Source organism: Danio aesculapii, chromosome 13, assembly GCF_903798145.1.
Source record: "Danio aesculapii chromosome 13, fDanAes4.1, whole genome shotgun sequence".
In the NCBI taxonomy this organism is placed as follows: Eukaryota; Metazoa; Chordata; class Actinopteri; order Cypriniformes; family Danionidae; genus Danio; species Danio aesculapii.
In genome coordinates this window covers 48426889-48447461 of record NC_079447.1, presented here as the reverse complement: position 1 = coordinate 48447461, position 20573 = coordinate 48426889, and the positions used below count along the sequence as shown (strand labels likewise).

General features: G+C 36.8%; 1 protein-coding gene across 5 annotated transcripts in view; it reads right to left on the bottom strand.

Moving 5' to 3' along the window:
- Positions 1 to 1773: 1773 nt before the first annotated feature.
- The window catches only part of abcg2c (ATP-binding cassette, sub-family G (WHITE), member 2c), a 40041-nt gene continuing 21241 nt past the window's right edge, over positions 1774 to 20573 (bottom strand). For 4 of the 5 annotated variants that reach the window (XM_056471141.1, XM_056471143.1, XM_056471142.1 and 1 more), the window contains 10 exons: positions 17481 to 17632; positions 17291 to 17386; positions 11743 to 11918; positions 11510 to 11661; positions 9172 to 9261; positions 8942 to 9066; positions 6708 to 6862; positions 4124 to 4213; positions 2178 to 2230; positions 1774 to 2070 (listed from right to left, as the gene is read on the bottom strand). In XM_056471141.1, coding sequence (XP_056327116.1) covers positions 1923 to 2070; positions 2178 to 2230; positions 4124 to 4213; positions 6708 to 6862; positions 8942 to 9066; positions 9172 to 9261; positions 11510 to 11661; positions 11743 to 11918; positions 17291 to 17386; positions 17481 to 17632 — 1237 coding nt within the window. In that variant the 3' untranslated portion in view covers positions 1774 to 1922. Of the gene's footprint in view, positions 2071 to 2177; positions 2260 to 4123; positions 4214 to 6707; positions 6863 to 8941; positions 9067 to 9171; positions 9262 to 11509; positions 11662 to 11742; positions 11919 to 17290; positions 17387 to 17480; positions 17633 to 20573 lie in introns of all 5 variants that reach the window. The other variant, XM_056471145.1, reaches the window with a different exon arrangement.

The following is a 20573-nucleotide window of genomic DNA, read 5'->3' as shown; positions in this document are numbered from 1 at the left end:
AAGGAAAGTCATTTTTGGGTGAACTCCCTTTTTATTAGGATCAGTTTTTGGCAAATTGCATCAAATATTAATTAATCTTATTCGAATGTTTCTATTATAGAGTAATTTAATTACAATTTAAAGTTTCTCTCTCAGATGGATGGAAAGAAAGAGGTGTGTATAGATGAAGATAGATAGATAGATATAGAGAGATGTACAGCAATTGGATGGATCTAGAGATGAATGTTCTGCCGCTTCATGGGGGCAGCAGTCTTGGGAGAGAACCCCAGATTTCCCTTTCCCCAGACGCTTCATCCAGCTCCTCCGGGGGGATCCTGAGGTGTTACCAGGCCAGCTGAGAGACATAGTCCCTCCAGCGTGTCCTGGATCTTCCCCGAGGCCTCCTCCCGGTGGGACATGCCTGCAACACCTCCCTAAATAGGCGTCCAGGAGGCCTGAGCCACCTCAGCTGACTTCTCTTGATGTGGAGGAGCAGCGGCTTTACGCTGAGCTCCTCCTGGGTGTCAGAGCTCTTCACCCTATCCATAAGAGTGCGCCCTGCTATCCTGCGAAGGAAGCTCATTTCGGCTGCTTGTATCCGAGATCTTGTCCTTTCGGTCATAACCCAAAGCTCAGACCAGAGGTGAGAGTAGGAACAGATTGACTGGTAAATCACCCAGGTTATGCGACTACGGTGATTCGAAACACCCAGGTCACGCGACTAAGGTGATTCGAAACACAGGTCACGCGACTACAGTGATTCGAAACACCCAGGTCACGCGACTAAGGTGATTCGAAACACCTAGGTCACGCGACTAAGGTGATTCGAAACACCCAGGTCACGCGACTACGGTGATTCGAAACACACAGGTCACGCGACTAAGGTGACTTTTAAACACCCAGGTCAAGTGACTAAGGTGATTTGAAACACCCAGGTCGCGCGACTAAGGTGATTCGAAACACAGGTCACGCGACTACAGTGATTCGAAACACCCAGGTCACGCGACTAAGGTGATTTGAAACACCCAGGTCACGCGACTAAGGTAATTCGAGACACCCAGGTCACGCGACTAAGGTGATTCGAAACACCCTGGTCACGCGACTAAGGTGATTCGAAACACCCAGGTCACGCGACTACGGTGATTCGAAACACCCAGGTCACGCGACTACGGTGATTCGAAACACACAGGTCACGCGACTAAGGTGACTTTTAAACACCCAGGTCAAGTGACTAAGGTGATTCGAAACACCTAGGTCACGCGACTAAGGTGATTCGAAACACTCAGGTCACGCGACTAAGGTGATTCGAAACACCCAGGTCATGTGACTAAGGTGAATCGAAACACCCAGGTCATGTGATTATGGTGATTCGTTCAAATATTTTAACGAAATCACAGCTGAAATTGGATCCAAATTTTCAGCATACAGAGATGATCGGAACTCCTCGCAGCTCCTGAACTACTCTCCATTGGAAATGAGTGACTTCCGCTCTGTCACTTGTTGTGTGCAGTGGAAAGGTGGCTACATCAAGTAGGAAATATCTCTCTCAATCTGCTAATGAAGTATGTAGTTATACCAGTGAAGCTCCGGGAACATGGTTTGGAAACACTGCACTCTCCACAACTTTTTTTGTCACAATCTGAATAAACGTCATTTTCTTTAACTTTTTAGGCCAAGGAAAATCTGATAAAACATCTACAATAAAGCCAATAGCTCTCCATCATTCTTAAAATCCCACTGCTCTCCATAAACATTAGTATTTCTCAAATAAAAGTACATTCAAGGTATAAAATCTTGGTATAAGGTATAATATCTGTATAAAAATGAAACGTTCACAAAAGCTTCAAACAGTGGTATATACTTCCTGTCACAGGTAGTTTGAGAGGTAATAGACTTGTTTTGGTTTAAGAATTTCACATTTATCGCACAACCGCTGTCCTTGTTCACTTCCAGCGATTGATGCGACACAACTGCACATACGCCAGAATCAGACACACACACATGATGCCAGCCAGAGCCACCTGATTCTCCCAGAAGCCCCATGTGCTGCGATCTATCTCTTGATGGTCCAGATACATGTCACCGGTCACCCTGCAGGAGAAAAGAGAGAGTAAATAAAAAAAAAAAGCGCTGACTAATGGTTCTTTTTTTTACGCTTAGTTTGTGCAGTAGGTGGCGCCACTGAGCTGGAGTCTTACCTGGTTTGGTTATCAGTGAAGACTTGATCTTTTAGTTCATTGATGGCAAGTGCCTGAATAGAGAGAGGTACAGTTTTGGTCGCTGCGAGAAAGCCAGACAGCCTTTAGACAGCCTTTAAAGGAACCGTGTTTTGCAAAAATCACTTTCATAAGGAGTTTAAACACAACATGTGGCAACGGTGTGTGAATACAGCTATGGAGTCAGATTTGTCTCAAAAATAATACATTTAAAAATTGAAATCATACACAATTCACTTGTACAAAATTTGTAAATTCGCTAAATTTGTAAATTCAAAACACAATTCTTAAATACGCAATTCCAATTCGTAAATTCGCAAAATTTGTAAATTCAAAACACAATTCTTAAATACGCAATTCAAATTCGTAAATTCAAAACACAATTAGTAAATTCAAAACATGATTCGTGAATATGCAAATCCAATTTGTAAATTTGAAAATCCAATTCGTAAATTCAAAACACAATTAGTAAATTCAAAACATGATTCGTGAATATGCAAATCCAATTTGTAAATTTGAAAATCCAATTCGTAAATTCAAAACACAATTCGTAAACTCAAAACAATTTGTAAATATGCTAATCCAATTTGTGAATACCCAAAATCCAATTCGTAAATTGAAAATACAATTTGTAAATACGCAAATTCAATTCGTAGATTCAAAACACAATTTGTGAATACCCAAATTCAATTCGTAAATAAGCAAATCCAATTTGTTAATTCAAAACAATTTGTAAATACAGAAATCCAATTTGTAAATATGAAAATCTAATTAGTAAATTAAAAATCCAATTTGTAAATTTAAAACACAATTCGTAAATACACAAATCGAATTTGTAAATATGCAAATTCAATTCATAAGTTCAAAACACAATGTGTTAATAAGCAAATCCAATTCGGAAATTTGCAAATCCAATTTCAAAACACAATTAGTAAATTTAAAACACAATTCGTATATACGCAAATCCAATTGGTAAATTCAAAACACAATTTTTAAATACGCAAATTGAATTTGTAAATATGGAAATCCAATTAAACCCAATTAGTAAATTCAAAACAATGTGTATATATGCAAATTTAATTTGTAAGTATGCAAATCTAATTCGTAAAATTCAAAACAAAATTCATAAATTCGCAAATCCGATTCATATATACGCAAATCCAACTAGTAAATATGCGAATCCAATTCGTAAATTCAAAACACGATGTGTAAATACGCAAATCCAATTCGTATTTATGCAAATCTAATTCGAAAATTTAAAACACAATTTGTAACTTTGCAAATCCAATTCGTAAACATGCAAATCAAATTCGGAACCTCAAAACACAACGTGTACATTAAAAACACGAATGATAAATCCACACATCCAATTCATTTGGGGAAATATTTATGGTTTTTACTTCACCAATTGTGTTTTGAATATACAAACTGAATTTGTGTATTTGTGCTGTGCACATGTGTCATTTTTGAGACTGATCTGGCTCCATATACAGCCTATAATGGTAAAAATCTATTAAATCTCTTTTTATAATCGCACTTGATAAAAACAGTCTGCAGAAACACTTATTGACATTCTCCCTTCGTACGTTTACTAGCATAGACAGCCCTGAGTAAGAAGCAGCCATTAGAGAATCTGTCATTAGAGTGTTCTTGCCATAAGCTTATATCAATAGACATAACACAGGCATGGGCAAACTCGATCCTCGAGGGCCGATGTCCCTGCAGAGTTTTGCTCCAACACTAATCAAACACACCTGAACACCCTAATTAGTGTCTTCAAGATCCCTGGAAAGCTACAAGCAGGTGTGTTTGATTAGGGTTGGTGCAAAACTATGCAGGGACACCGGCCCTCCAGGATCGAGTTTGCCCATGCCTGACATAAGAGGTCCCAGGTTTAAGGTTTGTTTTTTTTTTTAAATCTTACTTACATTGTAGCCATATCGGAATATACTGGCCCACTTTAGCCATGAGAGCCCACTCAGCATTGAATTCAGGTTGACCAGGAAACCACCAAACACCTGAGGAAAACAGAACAGACAAACAATTAAAAACATTAATAAAAAAGGAAGTTTACTGTAGCATGTAAACATGACGTCCATCTCATAAACACCCATTTGTTGCCTATAGCTTGACTCTAGTAGGTTAGAAGAAAAGAAAAAAGGCCTGATCTTATAAATCGATTTCTGCCAAGGTATTTGCTTTTCAATATTTTCACTGAAGAATTGAGCAAATGATCCATTTCAAATGTAATTCTTATATAATAAAAACAGCCAAACTAAATTTTGTATAAAATTAAATAACGTACATTTAGAAACTCAAGAGTGTTATTCAATGTTAAAAACTGATGGTCAAATACATCATAAAAATTAATATGTTTGGAGAGAACAATTGAAGTATCAAACATTGCAAAAAAATAAATAAGAGCGGACAATTTTAAATCATTTAGGGTACAAAGTAGGGTTAAAGTACCCAGAAGCTCAGTCAGCCATCATTTCTAGAGATAGTTCACCCAAAATGTTTAATTTACTCATTATTTACCGACCCTCAAGTGGTTCCACCTTTATGAGTTTCTTTTTTTAGAAGAAGATATTTTGAAGAATGTTAGAAATCGGTAACTATTGACTTCCATAGAAGAAAAAACAAATACCATGGAGGTCAATGGATCAAGGTTTCCAACATTTTTCAAAATATCTTCTTTTGTGTTAAAACCCCTCACTCTTTTGTGATAAGTAGAGGGTGAGTAAATGATGACAGAAGTTTCAGTTTTGGGTGAATGCTCCCTTTAAAAGTTTTATATTTCCCTTTTTTGCCAAAATAAAAGCATGTGTCGTGTTTTTTTACCCCTGTTTAATAAGAGTTATTTTCAGTGTATCTGAAAAACCTGGAAGATTATATTCCAACAATGAGACCAATTGGTTGTAGGAACTGTCATTAATGTTTCACTAAAGAGATTCATTTGGAAATATTTTGTGTAATGCGCACTGCTTTTGTCTGTTTCTCAGCGAACATAGACAATATATCTTGGTGCATTTGAACAAAACTAATTTATTAAATGATATATTTATTAAAATAATATTAAAATTAATAACAGCATCAACATAAACTGTACATACGTTCACTGATTTATTAGAATGACAATTATTTCCTGAACATTAAACTTCCCACATCACTGCTTTCAGCCTATTCACCTCTGACTAATTAGATGTGCTGACTTGAAGTGGCTGCGTAGACCACTGACGTATAATATAGAACACTACATCATTATATATAGATCAGTGGTGCAGAATGATCAGCGAGGGACGAGTTAAAAACAGAGCATTGACGCTTTCTACTTCACACAGCCAAGATTATTATGCAGTCTGTGTATAGATGTGTTAGATGCAATATTTATCACATGCACATTCTTCGGATGTTGTCAGAACACTTTTATTTTGAGTTTATTTGAATTTATTTATTAAATGGGAGAGCCCCTTGAGATGAATCATCTCATTTTCGAGGGGGTCCCTAAACGTTCATAAATCAAACAGAGTACAACACATCATAACGTACATACACACAAGACAAACAAACAAACAAACTTCCCACGATCTGAGGCCTAAATAAACAAAAACATATAATCAAAATATAGTTTCATTCAGTTATATAACTGCTGTACAAGAAATAAATCAGTTTATAATATTTAAATACAATTAAAGTGGATCTATACATTTTTGTTAGTTTTAAATACCCTTTATTTAAAATAGCATTAAAGTTACATGAAAAGGCACCTAACTGTTACAAAAAAAGCTAGAATTTGCGAGCATCAGCTGAGCATTCATGAAAGAGCAGTGTGGTCATCTATGCTGCAGACAGCTTATTGACCAGTTATGAATAAATGATCAATATGATTAAAATATCGATACTGAATTTTTTGCTGCCGAGTATCGATACACTCCAGGGCTGCACGATATATATTGTAAAAGTATCGTTATCGCGATAATGCTATATGCAATACACATTTCGCAGACGTGTGTGATCATTACATTATATTTTTATGCATTGTATGTTTATCTAAATTTGACCAATCAGATGGGGCCTTACTTTCTTTAGCCCCACCTCCCCAGTAGTTGCTGTTCAGCTATTGGCTGGAGTGATACAAAGGAAAACTCAGAGCTGAAAATAAACACTGATGCGTCGAGACGAGAGGTGAAAATGACAATAACAGCCAATCAGAGTCAGAATATCTGCTTCAAAAGACTAAATGTTTACACGTTGACTTTTTTTTATGTCTGAACTAGATCTGAAAAATATGTTTTACCTGTTTATTTTAATATCATAAACATGATTTAAAATCTTAGCTAATAAAATGAAATGCTATATCGTAAGAAACTTCGTTAATGCAGTACTCAATAACAACATAGCATATTTTTTCAGTATCGTGCATTCTTAATACACACATTCCTAATATACAACCATATGCAAAACTGTAAGCTTCTGTTTTGGAGCCAAGCAAAATAAAATCGGTCAACTCACCATCATAAAGACATAAGGCAGTGCAATTAGGATGTTAGCCATGGCGAAGGAGCCCACGCTGGCACTGACGAGGAAGGCCAAACTCACGGCTGACAGACTGATCATACTCATGGTCACACAGTACAGGAAAAACGCCTCCACTTCCGGCTTCAGGCCTGGACTCAATGGAAGAGAACGGTGTTACAGGTAATAATAATAATAATAATAATAATAACTCCTTACGATTATATAGCACTTTTCTAGGAACTTATGGCTAGTACAACAACTAGCACCAATGAAACCCAACAGTGTTGTCGGTTCACGTCTGGTTCTGTCTGGATTAAAAAGCTGCATGTGAACACACCGAACAGACAGCAGCCGACTGGTTCAGTGAAACACTGAAACAGTCGAAGCAAATGTGATGAGCCTTCGAAACATTTCGAAACCCGTATTTCTAGTGACACCTAGTGGTCATTTTAAAAAAAATAATTGTTAGGGGTTTTCCACAAGACAGTGGAAATTTTTAGACAGGAAAGCATTGAGAGGAAGGATCGGCAAAGGACCCCAAGCCGCGAATCGAACTCGGTTCGCCGTGAGCGAACGTTTTAAATGTCGGCGCACACTGTCACCAACTAGTGGTCATTTTTAAGAAAAACTCTTACACGATTTCAACTAACAAACACTCATTCATTCATTTTCTTTTCAGCTTAGTGCCTTTATTAATCTGGGGTCGCCACATCGGAATGAACCGCCAACTTATCCAGCATTTGTTTTATGCAGCGGATGCCCTTCCAGCTGCAACCCATCACTGGGAAACACATACACACTTATTCACACACACTACGGACAATCTAGCCTATTCCCAATTCACCAGTACTGCATGTCTTTGGACTGTGGGGGAAACCGGAGCACCCGGAGGAAACCCACGCGAACACAGGGAGAACATGCAAACTCCACACAGAAACACCAACTGACCCCGCCGAGGATCGAACCAGTGACCTTCTTGCTGTGAGGCGATAGCACTACCTACTGCGCCACTGCGTCGCCCAACTAACAAACAGTTACAGCAATTAAGGAATTATACACTACAGTTTTTAGACTAGATATCAAGTGATTTAGTTGTTAGTGTTCTTGATTGGTACGCAAAGGTATTGAGTTCGAATCCAGGATGAAGCAATTATAGTCATTTAAAATTTGTTGCTTTATTGCTTTGTTCTTGTGTGTTTTATTTGAATATTATTCTGACATCCGAATGAACTCATAAATATGTTGTTTAACATTAATAAAAGACAGTAAGCCACAAAATCCAATTCGATTCGGGATTCGAACTCAGGTCACTTGCAGCGCAGTTGCTCTATGCCTGCACTCAGTCCATTAGGCTATGGAAGATGGTGGTTTTATTTCCGACCCTGTCAATCAAATGCAGATTCGCCTCAGAATGTTTGTGTAGTTACCGATCCTTTGAATCGCTTCAGTCACGTGACCTGGGTGTTTCAAAACGTTTCGGAGCGGTGTTTCGAAACATCTGTGATTCGGGAACTCGACACCATGTCGAAATGTCAGTTGGCGTCAGCCACCCTTAGTTCTGTGCCTGCATGTGGGGATGTGTTTTTCTGCACAGAAGGGCCAGTAGTCTGTTTTCATGCGCAATATACTGACACTGAGGAGAGGAAACTGTTTTTGTGTGCACAAAATGATCCTCAAAACACACTATAGGCCTTCGTGGGTTCAATTAGAATGATTTTTTGGTATCTTTCTCTTTCTCTGGTTCCCGCTCCAAGCCAAATGTCAAATTCACTGACTAAAAAGCTGAATTTCCATGACCTACATACCTGCCAACACTCTCATTTTTCCCGGGAGTCTTCTGTATTTCACACCCATCTTCCGCCATCCTCCCATTTTGTTATTCATTCATTAATTTTCCCTTGGCTTAGTCTCTTATTTACCAGGGGTCGACACAGTGAAATGAACCGCCAACTATTCCAGCATATGTTTTACGCAGTTGATGCCCTTTTAGGCACAACCCAGTACTGGGAAACACCCACACACACTTGCATTCATACACACACTCATACACTACGGCCAATCTGATCTAAATTCTGCTGTCGCTTTACAGTACATTCAGAAATCCATCTCTATCATTATAGTTATCGCGATTAGTGTGAACGGGCCTTTAGAATTTAATGCAATGAATATTAAGACTGTCCTGGACATACATGCAGCCGAAAATGGTATCTTTTAGCACCACGACTCACCCATCATAAAGTACGGGATGGCAGAAAAGATGAACACAGGGAGGATGCGGTTTGGAATGAGGTCAGCAAACACTTTGGATAGGAAGTAGGCAGAGGTGCGGTAGAAACCACTGGAGTTCTCGTGGCTGAAGGTGAGAGGAACATGTGAGGATGGGACTCATCTAATAGGAATAACAGGCGGGAAAAGCTAAAACTGAACTAAAACTTCATTTTTAGCATGTTCAACTCACATGAAGAGTGCTCTCTCACTGACAAAGAGCTCCACCGCCGACAGATTGCCAAACACCATGTTGATGACAAGAAAAAAGAAAGCTCCTGTTCTGAAGAGAAAATAGAGTTTTGTAAGTTTCAGTATGAAAGCTCCAGTTGAATCACAGGTATAGTTTTGTATATCTGAATTATTCATTTATTTAGTTTTAAAATATCATCATTTTATTACTTCATTAAAGTAGATTTTTTTTATCTATTTCAGAAGAAATAATTAAAGTATTAAATATAAATCAGTTTTTTTTTGTTTGTACAACTCACAATCATCATTGAATTATTTTGCCACACAGCTCTGATCATAAAATTAAGCATTTCAAAATGACCTTACTTATGTAATACTATTGGGAGATTTATAGTGACAACTGATATGTATATTATGTAAACAGCATTTACAAGCTGTAACAAGCTACACACACACACACACACACACACACACACACACACACACACACACACACACACACACACGCACACACACACACACACACACACACACACACACACACATATATACATATATATATATATACACACACACACACACACACACACACACATATATACATATATATATATACACACACACACACACACACACATATATACATATACATATATACACACACACACACACACACACATTTTATTTCGGCTAGAATAAAAGCAGTTTTAAATTTTTTAAAACCCATTTAGGGTCAATATTATTAGCCCCTTTAAGCTATATATTTTTTCAATAGTCTACAGAACAAACCATCATTATACAGTAACTTGCCTAATTACCCTAACCTGCCTAGTTAACCTAATTAACGTAGTTAAACCTTTAAATGTCACTTTAAGCTGTATAGAAAAATATCTAGTCAAATAATATTTCCTGTCATCATGACAAAAATAAAAATAAATCAGTTATTATAAATGAGTTATTAAAACTATTATGTTTAGAAATGTGTTGAAGAAATCTCTCCGTTAAACAGAAATTGGGGAAAAAATAAACTGGGGGGCTAATAATTCTGACTTCAACTGTATATATATACAATTACAACAAGCTCTTTTTATATATATATATATATATATATATATATATATATATATATATAAAAAGAGCTTGTTGTAATTGTATATACAGTTAAAGTCAAAATGATTCGCCCTCCTGTGTATTTCTTGTTCAGATATTTCCCAAAAGATGTTTAACAGAGCAACCAATTTTTCACAGTATTTCCTATAAAATATTTTCTTCTGGAGAACGTCTTATTTGTTTTATTTCGGCGTTAAAGCAATTTTTAGTTTTTTAAAAATCATTTTAGGGTCAATATTTTATATATATATATTTATATTTTATATCTATATATTTATTGTATTTACTGTATATGTAAGTATGCATGTATGTGTATATATCTAAATATATAAATAAAGGGCTGCACGGTTTTGGAACAATAAAGTATTTTGTATTTCTGGGATATATATATAGCAATATAAATACAATTTCATCAAATTAATTGAATAGTTCAATATGGAAACAATTGATAAATTTTTCGATTGATTTTGCAGGGGAACAAATTAAGCATGAAATGTATTGAACAAATTACAAGCTTAGCTAAATGTGAGCAAATATAAAAGTGAAATAAACAGTGCTTTATGGCTTTCAGGATATAGTGAAAACATATTCAGGTTCAGAAATTGAAAAAAATCAAACATAAAATAACACTGCAAAGACTCTTTAAATAGTTCAATAAAATGACTTTCTATTAAAGCTACAAATGGCATGTGTGTGAATGATTAAAAACTCTTATCGTGCTTAACACTTGTGCAAATGATGATTTAATGCCAATATAATATATATGTATATATGTGCATATATGTATGTGTAAATATATATATATATGTGTAAATATATATATATATATATATATATATATATATATATATATATATATATATATATATATATATATATATATATATATATATACACACACATACATACATACATATATAGTAAATATATATATATAAAATTTAAGATATATATATCAAATATTGACAATTAAAAAAATAAAAACTGCTTTAACGCTGAAAAAAAAAACAAGACTTTCTCCAGAAGAAAATATTTTATAGGAAATGCTGTGAAAAATTGCTTGCTCTGCTAATCATCATTTGGGAAATATCTGAAAAATTAAAAAAAATTCATAGGAGGGCTAATCATTTTGACTTTAACTGTATATACAATACATACATATAAATACATGCGGAAATTAAAATGAATGTGGACTAAATGTGAGCTCTGATTGGGTAGTAACTGCTCACCTGTTCTGCAGAGCCTCAGGTAAAGTGTGCGGGATCTGGTAGTAGATCAATCCCACTAAAATACCAAAGAAAATGTTGAGGAACAGTTGGGCATAAGACGTCTGAGGATTCCTTAAGATGTTTCTGATGGTGCGGCCACTCACCAGCAGGAGCTGCAACATGGACATACGCTCATTATAAAGGTGCAGAGCTCATCTACTGGTTGGTTTACCCAAACTGTGGCTATTACATACCTGGTAATAGAAAGGTGTGGCATAACCAACCCTGTCACCTTTAGTGACCTCAGGGTCGAGCCCATCTGAAATCTCAGTGAGTCGGTCTTTCAATTTGGTGAAATACTGAGACTTTCTGTAAATGACGGCCAGGGGATTCTCATTGTCCACCTTTTCCTCACTGCTGCTGCACTTCTCTACAAACATACCAAACGCAGATGGATTGCTGATAAAAGAATAGTCCACAAACATCCATGTGAAGTATATTCATTAAATATTTTTCCTATAAAAAAAAAATCTCCAACCACAACTATGCTGATGACACTCAGATCTACTTAGCCTTATTGCCAAATGACTACAACTGCACTGACACCCTCTGCCAATGCATTTACGAAATGAACAGTTGGATGTGCCTTCACTTTCTTCAGTTAAACAAAGAGAAAACTGAACTCATTGCATTTGGGCACAGAGACGAGGTTCACGAAGGTGAATGCGGTTCTAGTGGTCAAACAACATGAACTAAGGTCAAGAATCTTGGAGTGATTGGAGTCAGATATGAGTTTCAGTAGTCATGTCAAAGCAGTAACTAAATCAGCATACTATCATCTGAAAAACATTGCAAGAACAAGATGCTTTGTTTACAGTGAGCACTTAGAGAAACTTGTTCATGCTTTTATGACCAGCAGGGCGGATTACTGTAATGGACTCCTCACTGGCCTTCCCAACAAGACAGTTACAGCTCATCCAGGATGCTGCTGCCATTCTGACCAGAACCAGAAAATCAAAGCACATCACACCTGTCCTCAGGTCTTTACACTGACTCCCAGGTACATTTGGAATAGATTTTATAGTATTACTACCTGTCTATAAATCACTAAATGGCCTAGGACCTCAATGCATTACCGATATGCTCACAAATCTAACAGATCATTTAGATCTTTAGGATCAAGTAAATTAGAAATTCCAAGAGTTCATTCAAAGCAGGATGAATCTGCCTTCAGCTACTATGCCCCCTACTGCTGGAACCAGCTTCCTTGCCTTGCCAAGTTCTGCATGCTAACTGAATGCATAGCATTAAATGGGTAACACTTTATTTTAATGGTCCATTTGAGTATTAGTAGACTGTCTGCTTAATATCTGTTGATACTGCTCCTTCAACAGACATTTAACTGACTATAAGAAACTTTGCAAGTACATGTCAACTTACACTAACCCTAATCTAAAAGTCTACATTGAATCTAATGAGAATTAGTTGGCATGTAGATGCAGTGTAACTTAAAATAAAACTTAAAATATGTAAACATCAAAATAAAGTGTGACCAAAAAATGCAAATATTCCGAGATTTAGAGACTATATACATACTATATACAAAAGATTTTTATTTGCCCTATCAAACTTTTTTCTTTATAATTTAATCAATTTAATAATACAATAATAATAATTTAATACGTTCTGAGCTAAATATTTTACATATTGTGTCAAAACAAGCAAGTTCTAGTTGTATACATACAATTTTCTCAACATAACCTTTCTTAAAAATAAAAAAAAACAATTGAAAAAGGTTTTAAAAACTTTAACAAACAAAATGTATGCACAACAGTCTGTCCAGATCAGCTTCCTCAGCAGTAAATACATGGAGCACTTTTAAACGTGCTCTGCAGACTCACAGAGACCCACACCTTTTTGCGTTCGGTCAGGGTTTCTAAATCTACTAAAATGTCCGGGATTAGTTTTTGCTTTCATTTTCTAAGCTGTTGTTAATTTTATGAACGCAGCAATGAGAGAGACATTTAATAATCAATTATTTAATCTAAATAACTCTTTACTAAATTCTCAGAGAGGACGAAATTACATCTAAATTGTCTGCAGAAAATTTGTACACCATTAGAAATGGGAAATCAACTCATTTGTTTTATGTAAATAATCTACCCTTTTTATTCTTGCAATTATTATTATTTATAGACATGTTGTCTGTTTTTATTCCTTTTTAAAACAGATAATAAATAGAAATAGTGTTAAAAATCAAATGATGTTTTGTTTGTCGCATATAGTTACTTATATATGTGCTGTGGGTAAAGCGTTTCAATCCAGCTCCTACTGCAAGTATATTTCCTGTGGGAAGCACTGTTTACTTTACAAAACACTTTAGCAACATTAAAATGGTCTTTTTTATGACTAAATGAATTTAACGTGTCCTTTCTGAATAAGAGTACAAATTCTTTCTTATAAAACAACTAAATCTGAATCTTAGTTCAAAAGTATTTAGCTGCAAGCAGCGGTTACTGGGGTTTAAACACTTTAAGGCCAACAGCTTTGTGTGTAAAAATATACTGATGATCCTTTAGTGAATCCGTAACAACTTGAAAGTGTTAGAACAAAAAAATGTTATTTCAGGTCAATTGCCAAAGACAAACAGCATTACACACCGTTTTAACAACTACAGTGTGACCTATTGGTTCATGTTAAAAATGGTCATGCTTCTTTAGAAGTGCATATTACACGCACTCCCCAATTTCAGAGTTTTCTTTTGCTTTGGAAGACCTGTTTTCCAAATAACCCTGTTAAAGCTTAACAAATAAAGCTGAAAATTTCGAACAGCTGTTCTGCAGTGGTATTTCTGAGGTTGAGCGACTTAATCTAGGCCACGGGTGTCAAACTCAGTTCCTGCTTGTTTGAAATCTACAGGTTAAAGTGCAGTGTGACTGTGGTTTTCGCCCTATAGACTTCCATTTATGATATGCATGCGAAAGCGACAGACCGGAAACGCAAGCTCATTTCACATCTCGCTGCAATGAATTCTGACCTTCAAAACTGCATCATGTCACTGTGTGAGACCAATAGGAGATCAAAACATGACCTCTCTGTACAGAAATATAAAATACACCACCTTACAAAAGTCTTGTCGCCTATCCATGTTTTAGGAACAACAAATAATAACTTGACTTCTAGTTGATCATTTGGTATCAGAAGTGGCTCATATGAAAGGCAAAGGCCTCTAGATTATGCTTATTTCACCAAAATAAAATATGATCATGCCTTGATTATTAATGATTTAATAAAGACAGTAAGGACTGACTTTGCTTAGACAAAAGTCTTGTCACTGAACAGAAATAATGTCCAGTATAGAATATAAAGTCATGCTGCAGTGGATAAAGAATGAATATTGTGTCTGACTCCATCATGAGCTTGGAGGACTGCATCCATACATCTCTGCAATGACTCAAATCACTGATTAATAAAGTCATCTGGAATGGCAAAGAAAGCGTTCTTGCAGGACTCCCAGAGTTCATCAAGATTCTTTGGATTCATCTTCAATGCCTCCTCCTCTATCTGACCCCAGACATGCTCAATAATGTTCATGTCTGGTGACTGGGCTGGCCAATCCTGGACCAGCTTGACCTTCTTTGCTTTCAGGTACTTTGATGTGGAGGCTGAAGTATGAGGAGGAGCGCTATCCTGCTGAAGAATTTGCCCTCTCCTGTGGTTTGTAATGTAATGGGAAGCACAAATGACTTGATACCTCAGGCTGTTGATGTTGCCATCCACTCTGCAGATCTCTCGCACGCCCCCATACTGAATGTAACCCCAAACCATGATTTTTCCTTCACCAAACTTGATTGATATCTGTGAGAATCTTGGGTGCATGTGGGTTCCAATAGGTTGTCTGTAGTATTTGTGATGATTGGGATGCAGTTCAACAGATGATTCATTGAAAAAAAAAAAATCGACCTTCTGCTATTTTCCAAATGATCAACTCGAAGTCAAATTATTATTTGTTGATCATGCAATCGGGATCAACGTCAAGACTTGAAGTAGTGTATGGTGCAATCGCTCGCTTTTATCAACGTCTCATTACATTGTTTCACAGTGCCACATGGCAGAACTTCAGACAGAAGTGTGTTGGAGCAGGGCTGGAACTAAACTTTGCAGTTTGACACCCCTGATCTAGGCTGTCCTTTGTCAAACTTGAATCAAAATATCCAGTCTGAATATCAAAAGTTATGAAAAACATGCTAGAATAGCAGATTGTTACTGTATTCTGATTACCTTTTTGAGGAACGCAGTAACGCAGTAATGTAACGCACTACATTTTAAATGAATGTAATTTGATTGAAGTTACTAAATTCAGTGTAATTGCGTTACTTGCGTTACAAATATAGTTTTAAAAAACAATTCTTCTTTTAAATCATGTTTTCAGCTGTAACATCAGTTAATAAGCATGTGCTTTTAAATTGCTGGAGAATGCAAGCTGAAATGGTTGCTTCTTCAAGTGGAAATACAGACAATACTTTGATTTCAGTGAGCGGAAAAACAAAAATATTGCTGTGAAATTTAGTCTATGTCCAGCCTCTAAGAACTTTTGACTGCTTTTAACTCGACCGGCATCCTGTTCGAGCATTTGAGCAGAAAGCATTCTACGACAATACTTGTCAAAGGAGGACACCGACACCCAAAAACACAGCGGCCCAACTGAACCGAAATAGGCTAATTTGGATTTTTGTGCAGGATCGGGAGTGAAGGTATCTTCAGTGTAAAGAGAAGCTCGCTGCTTATGGGGCAGTTCACATATCCTTGTCTTTTGCAGGCATGCTTATTGTGAGCGCATATTGCATGCTCGCATTTTCCAGGCACACCCAGTTGAAAACTGCGAGTCACGTAACAAGAACTGACTGATCAGATTCATGCTTTGTATGGAATATACACATTTTGGTAGACTAATTAGCTCAAACAAACACAGAACACCCAAATACTGTAGTGCTTTTGCATACTATGGATGTCAATGGTTACAGGTGTCCAGTTTTCCTCTAAATGTCTTCTTTTGTGTTAAAAAAAAAGACAAACAGGTTTGGAACAAGTAAATGATGAGCGAATTTTAAGTTTTTGGCGAACTCTAAGTCTTTTGAATATGTCAGGCTGCAATGATCAACTCATCGTATATGTAGTAATTAAAGTAATTAGTAATCGGATTACTTTTTACATGAAGTAATTAGTAATGTAATCCGATTACAATTTTCCAGTTGTAATCAGTAATTTGTAATCTATTAACTTTTAAAGTAACTTACCCAACACTACTGAGTAGGTGTTGAAAATTCATTGGTTTATGGCGTCTGTGTTTTGAGATTGCGTTGTAGGGCAATAATGTAATTAAACCATGCTACTTTCTTACAGTGACCTCTAATTGAGCTCATATAAATATACTCTGAATTTGATGTTGCATACAGCATGGGTAATATCATCTAGCAAAATTTTGAGTCTCTATGATTCATGGTTTGGTCTGCCCAATCAGATTTAGAGCAGAATGGTGACCTTTCACTGCAAAAAATGCTTTCTTACTTAGATTTTTTTTGTCTTGTTTCTAGGCCAAATATCTAGACATTCTTTAATCAAGAAGCATTTTCTAGACAAGCAAAAAGTATAGCCTTGTTTTAAGAACTAATATGTCAAAATTAAGTGTGACTTCCCTTTAAACAAGCGAAATAATCTTATGTCAAGAGGAAAAACAAGATTATTTAAAGTGCAGTGTACAATAGGGTTTCATCACTATGCTTGAACCCCTAAATAAAGCACCTGATATATTTTTTGAGGATTTGTGAGAAAGGACGGTTCCATTTGTGACATCCAGAAAGAAGTCTGCCGGGTTGTTGAACGGCTCACACTTGTAACCTATGAGAAGTAAACAGAATATTATGAATAACAGCACACTTATGATGACGCAATTAAATAATTAGCATTTAAATAGTGCGATTATTATCAATACCCAAGTCCTCAAAGTAGGTAATGGCTTTGTCGGCGGCCCCTGCGTAGATGATTTCTCCTTTATTCATGAGTGTGAGGTGGTCAAACTGTCTGAAGATGGAGTAGCGTGGCTGGTGAATGGAGAAGATGACAGTCTTGCCCTTTTTGGAGATCCTGAGTAGCGAAACAACAAGGGTAAAAAAGGATTCACAAGTTAGTCTCTGACTTCACAAGGTAGTCTCTGACTTGATTTCCATGAACAAAACTGACAAAAACACATTGTACATGACTGAGCTTTAGATATGACGTGGAATGTGCTTTCTTCTGAAAAAGTTCCAGCATAAAACTTATAACAATGTTAAATGCAATTTTACAGGCATTTTGGTACAGCAAATTCACTTGTGACAGGCTGTTCTTTTTTGTAAACATTACTTTTAATGTTTTCCTCATTTTTCCCACTAAAAATCCCAAATGATACAGCCCCCAGAAGAAGGGTTGTGCAAAAATACATCAGTGTTGTCAAAAATATTGATAAATCAGTAAATACTGAAATATTTATGATACAATCTTGCTTTTAGTTAGTATAGATACTGGATATGATCACTTGCACTCTCTTTTCCAATCTACAGGAAGATGAATAATTAATAATAATATTAAGATTTTAAGTTAAATACAATCTTATTTTAAGGTGGAGCCACTACCTTTATCAATTCCAATAGCTGGTAACCCCTTCTTCATACCTTCTACAGTAGATAAAAGCTTTTACCAATGGCGAGATGTGGCAATTCACACAGTTAGTGATCTTTACCAAAATGGTGCTTTTGCCACCTTTCAAAAAATCCAAGAAAAATATAAACTTCACAGAAGTAATTATTTCAGGTTCTTGCAAGTCAGGAACTACGTACACTCTAACTTGAAATCCACAACAATCAATCCCTTCTGTCTTGACATTTGTCTGAAGGAGCGGTTTTAAATCAGAAAATAAGATGAGATTGGTCTTTGTTTTGTAATTTATTGCATTTTGGACTTGGTGACGTACCTGGTATAAGCATTATATGATTTAGTTATTTTTTTTGTCCCTTAATACTTCATTTGCATACAGTGGGGCAAATAAGTATTCAGCCACCAATTGTGTAAGTTCTCCCATTTATAAGGATGAGAGAGACCTGTAATTTTCATCATAGGTATGCCTCAACTATGAGAGACAAAGAGAAGTTTAATTATAAACTAATTTCGAGAGGATCACGTGCTTATGATTGCTTGCGGCTGGTTCCGCATTATTCAATTTATGATTCACCAATCAGACGATTCCTAAGCCAATATAAATACCCCATGTTCCATATAACAACCATCTTCGTTTTGAAGAATCCCCCCTTCCACCCCTACTCCTCCTCCTTTCCTAGATGGGTGGAACGGTGGCCTAGTGGTTAGCACTGTTGCCTCACAGCAAGAACATCACTGGTTCTAGTCCTTACCAAGCCAGCCGATGTTTCTGTGCAGAGTTTACGTGCTCACGTGGGCTTCGTCCAGGTTCGTCCCGCCGTCCAAAAACATGCAACTTAAGTTAATTGACTAATCCAAATCAGCACCATAGACATGCTCCTAGTAAGAAGTTATCTCTTAAGAGCAATTACTATCTGTTCATTAGCTACTACGGCAGGGGAGTTCTCGAGATCTACTTCAGCTCAAACTCCCCTTTCGCCTTGCAAAGGGAGGGAGCCCCGGGCACGAGGATCTTATGAGCTCATCATTTATAATCAATCATCAGCTAAGTGTGACCTCTTGAAATAAGAAAACCATCTGAAAATCACATTGTGGGATATTTAATGAATGAATTATTAAATTCCACAGTAAAATAAGTATTTGGTCACCTACAAACAGGATTTTTGGCTCTCACAAACCTGTAACTTCTTTAAGAGGCTGCTCTGTCCCCCACATGTTACCTGCATTAATGGCATCTGTTTTAACTCGTTATCAGTATAAAAGACACCTGTCTACAACCTCAAACACTCACACTCTAAACTCCACTATGGCCAAGAGCTGTCAAAGGACACCAGACACAAAATTGTAGACCTGCACCAGGCTGGGAAGACTGAATCTGCAATAGGTAAGCAGCTTGGTGTTCAGAAATCAACCGTGGGGGCAATTATTAGAAAATGGAAGACACACAAGACCACTGATAATCTCCCTTGATCTGGAGCTCCTTGCAAGATCTCACCTCGTTGGGTCAAAATGATTGTAAGAACTGTGAGCAAAACCTAGAGAATGACCTGCAGAGAGCTGGGACCAAAGTAAAAAAGGCTACCATCAGTGACAAACTGCACCACCAGGGACTCAAATCCTGCAGTGCCAGACGTGTTGCCCTGCTTAAGCCAGTGCATGTTAAGGCCAGTCTGAAGATTGTTAGAGAGCATTTAGATGATCCAGAAGAGAATGTCATATGGTCAGATGAAACCAAAATAGAACTTTTTGGTAAAAACTTAACTTGTGTTTGGAGGAGAAAGAATGCTGAGTTGCATCCAAAGAACACCATACCTACTGTGAAGCATGGGAGTGGAAACATCATGCTTTTCTGCAAAAGGACAGATTGAATCGGGCCATGTATCGTGAGATTTTGAGTGAAAACCTCTTTCCATCAGCAAGGGCATTGAAGATGAAACGTGGCTGGGTCTTTCAGCATGGCAATGATCCCAAACACACCGCCCGGGCAACGAAGGAGTGGCTTTGTAAGAAGTATTTTTCAGGTCCTGGAGTGGCCTAGCCATTCTCCAGATCTCAACCCTATAGAAAATCTCTGGAAGGAGTCGAAAGTCCATGTTGCCCAGTGATAGCCCCAAAACATCACTGCTCTAGAGGAGATCTGCAATCTAGAGATCTAGAGGAATGGACCAAAATACCAGCAACAGTGTGTGAAAACCTTGTGAAGACTTTCGTTTGACCTCTGTTATAGACCCTTTGCTGGCAATGACAAAGTATTGAGATGAAATTTTGCTATTGACCAAATACTCACAGTTGAAGTCAGAATTATTAGCCCCCTCTTTGAATTTTTTTTCTTTTTTAAATATTTCCCAAATGGTGTTTAACAGAGCAAGGAAATTTTCACAGTATGTCTCAT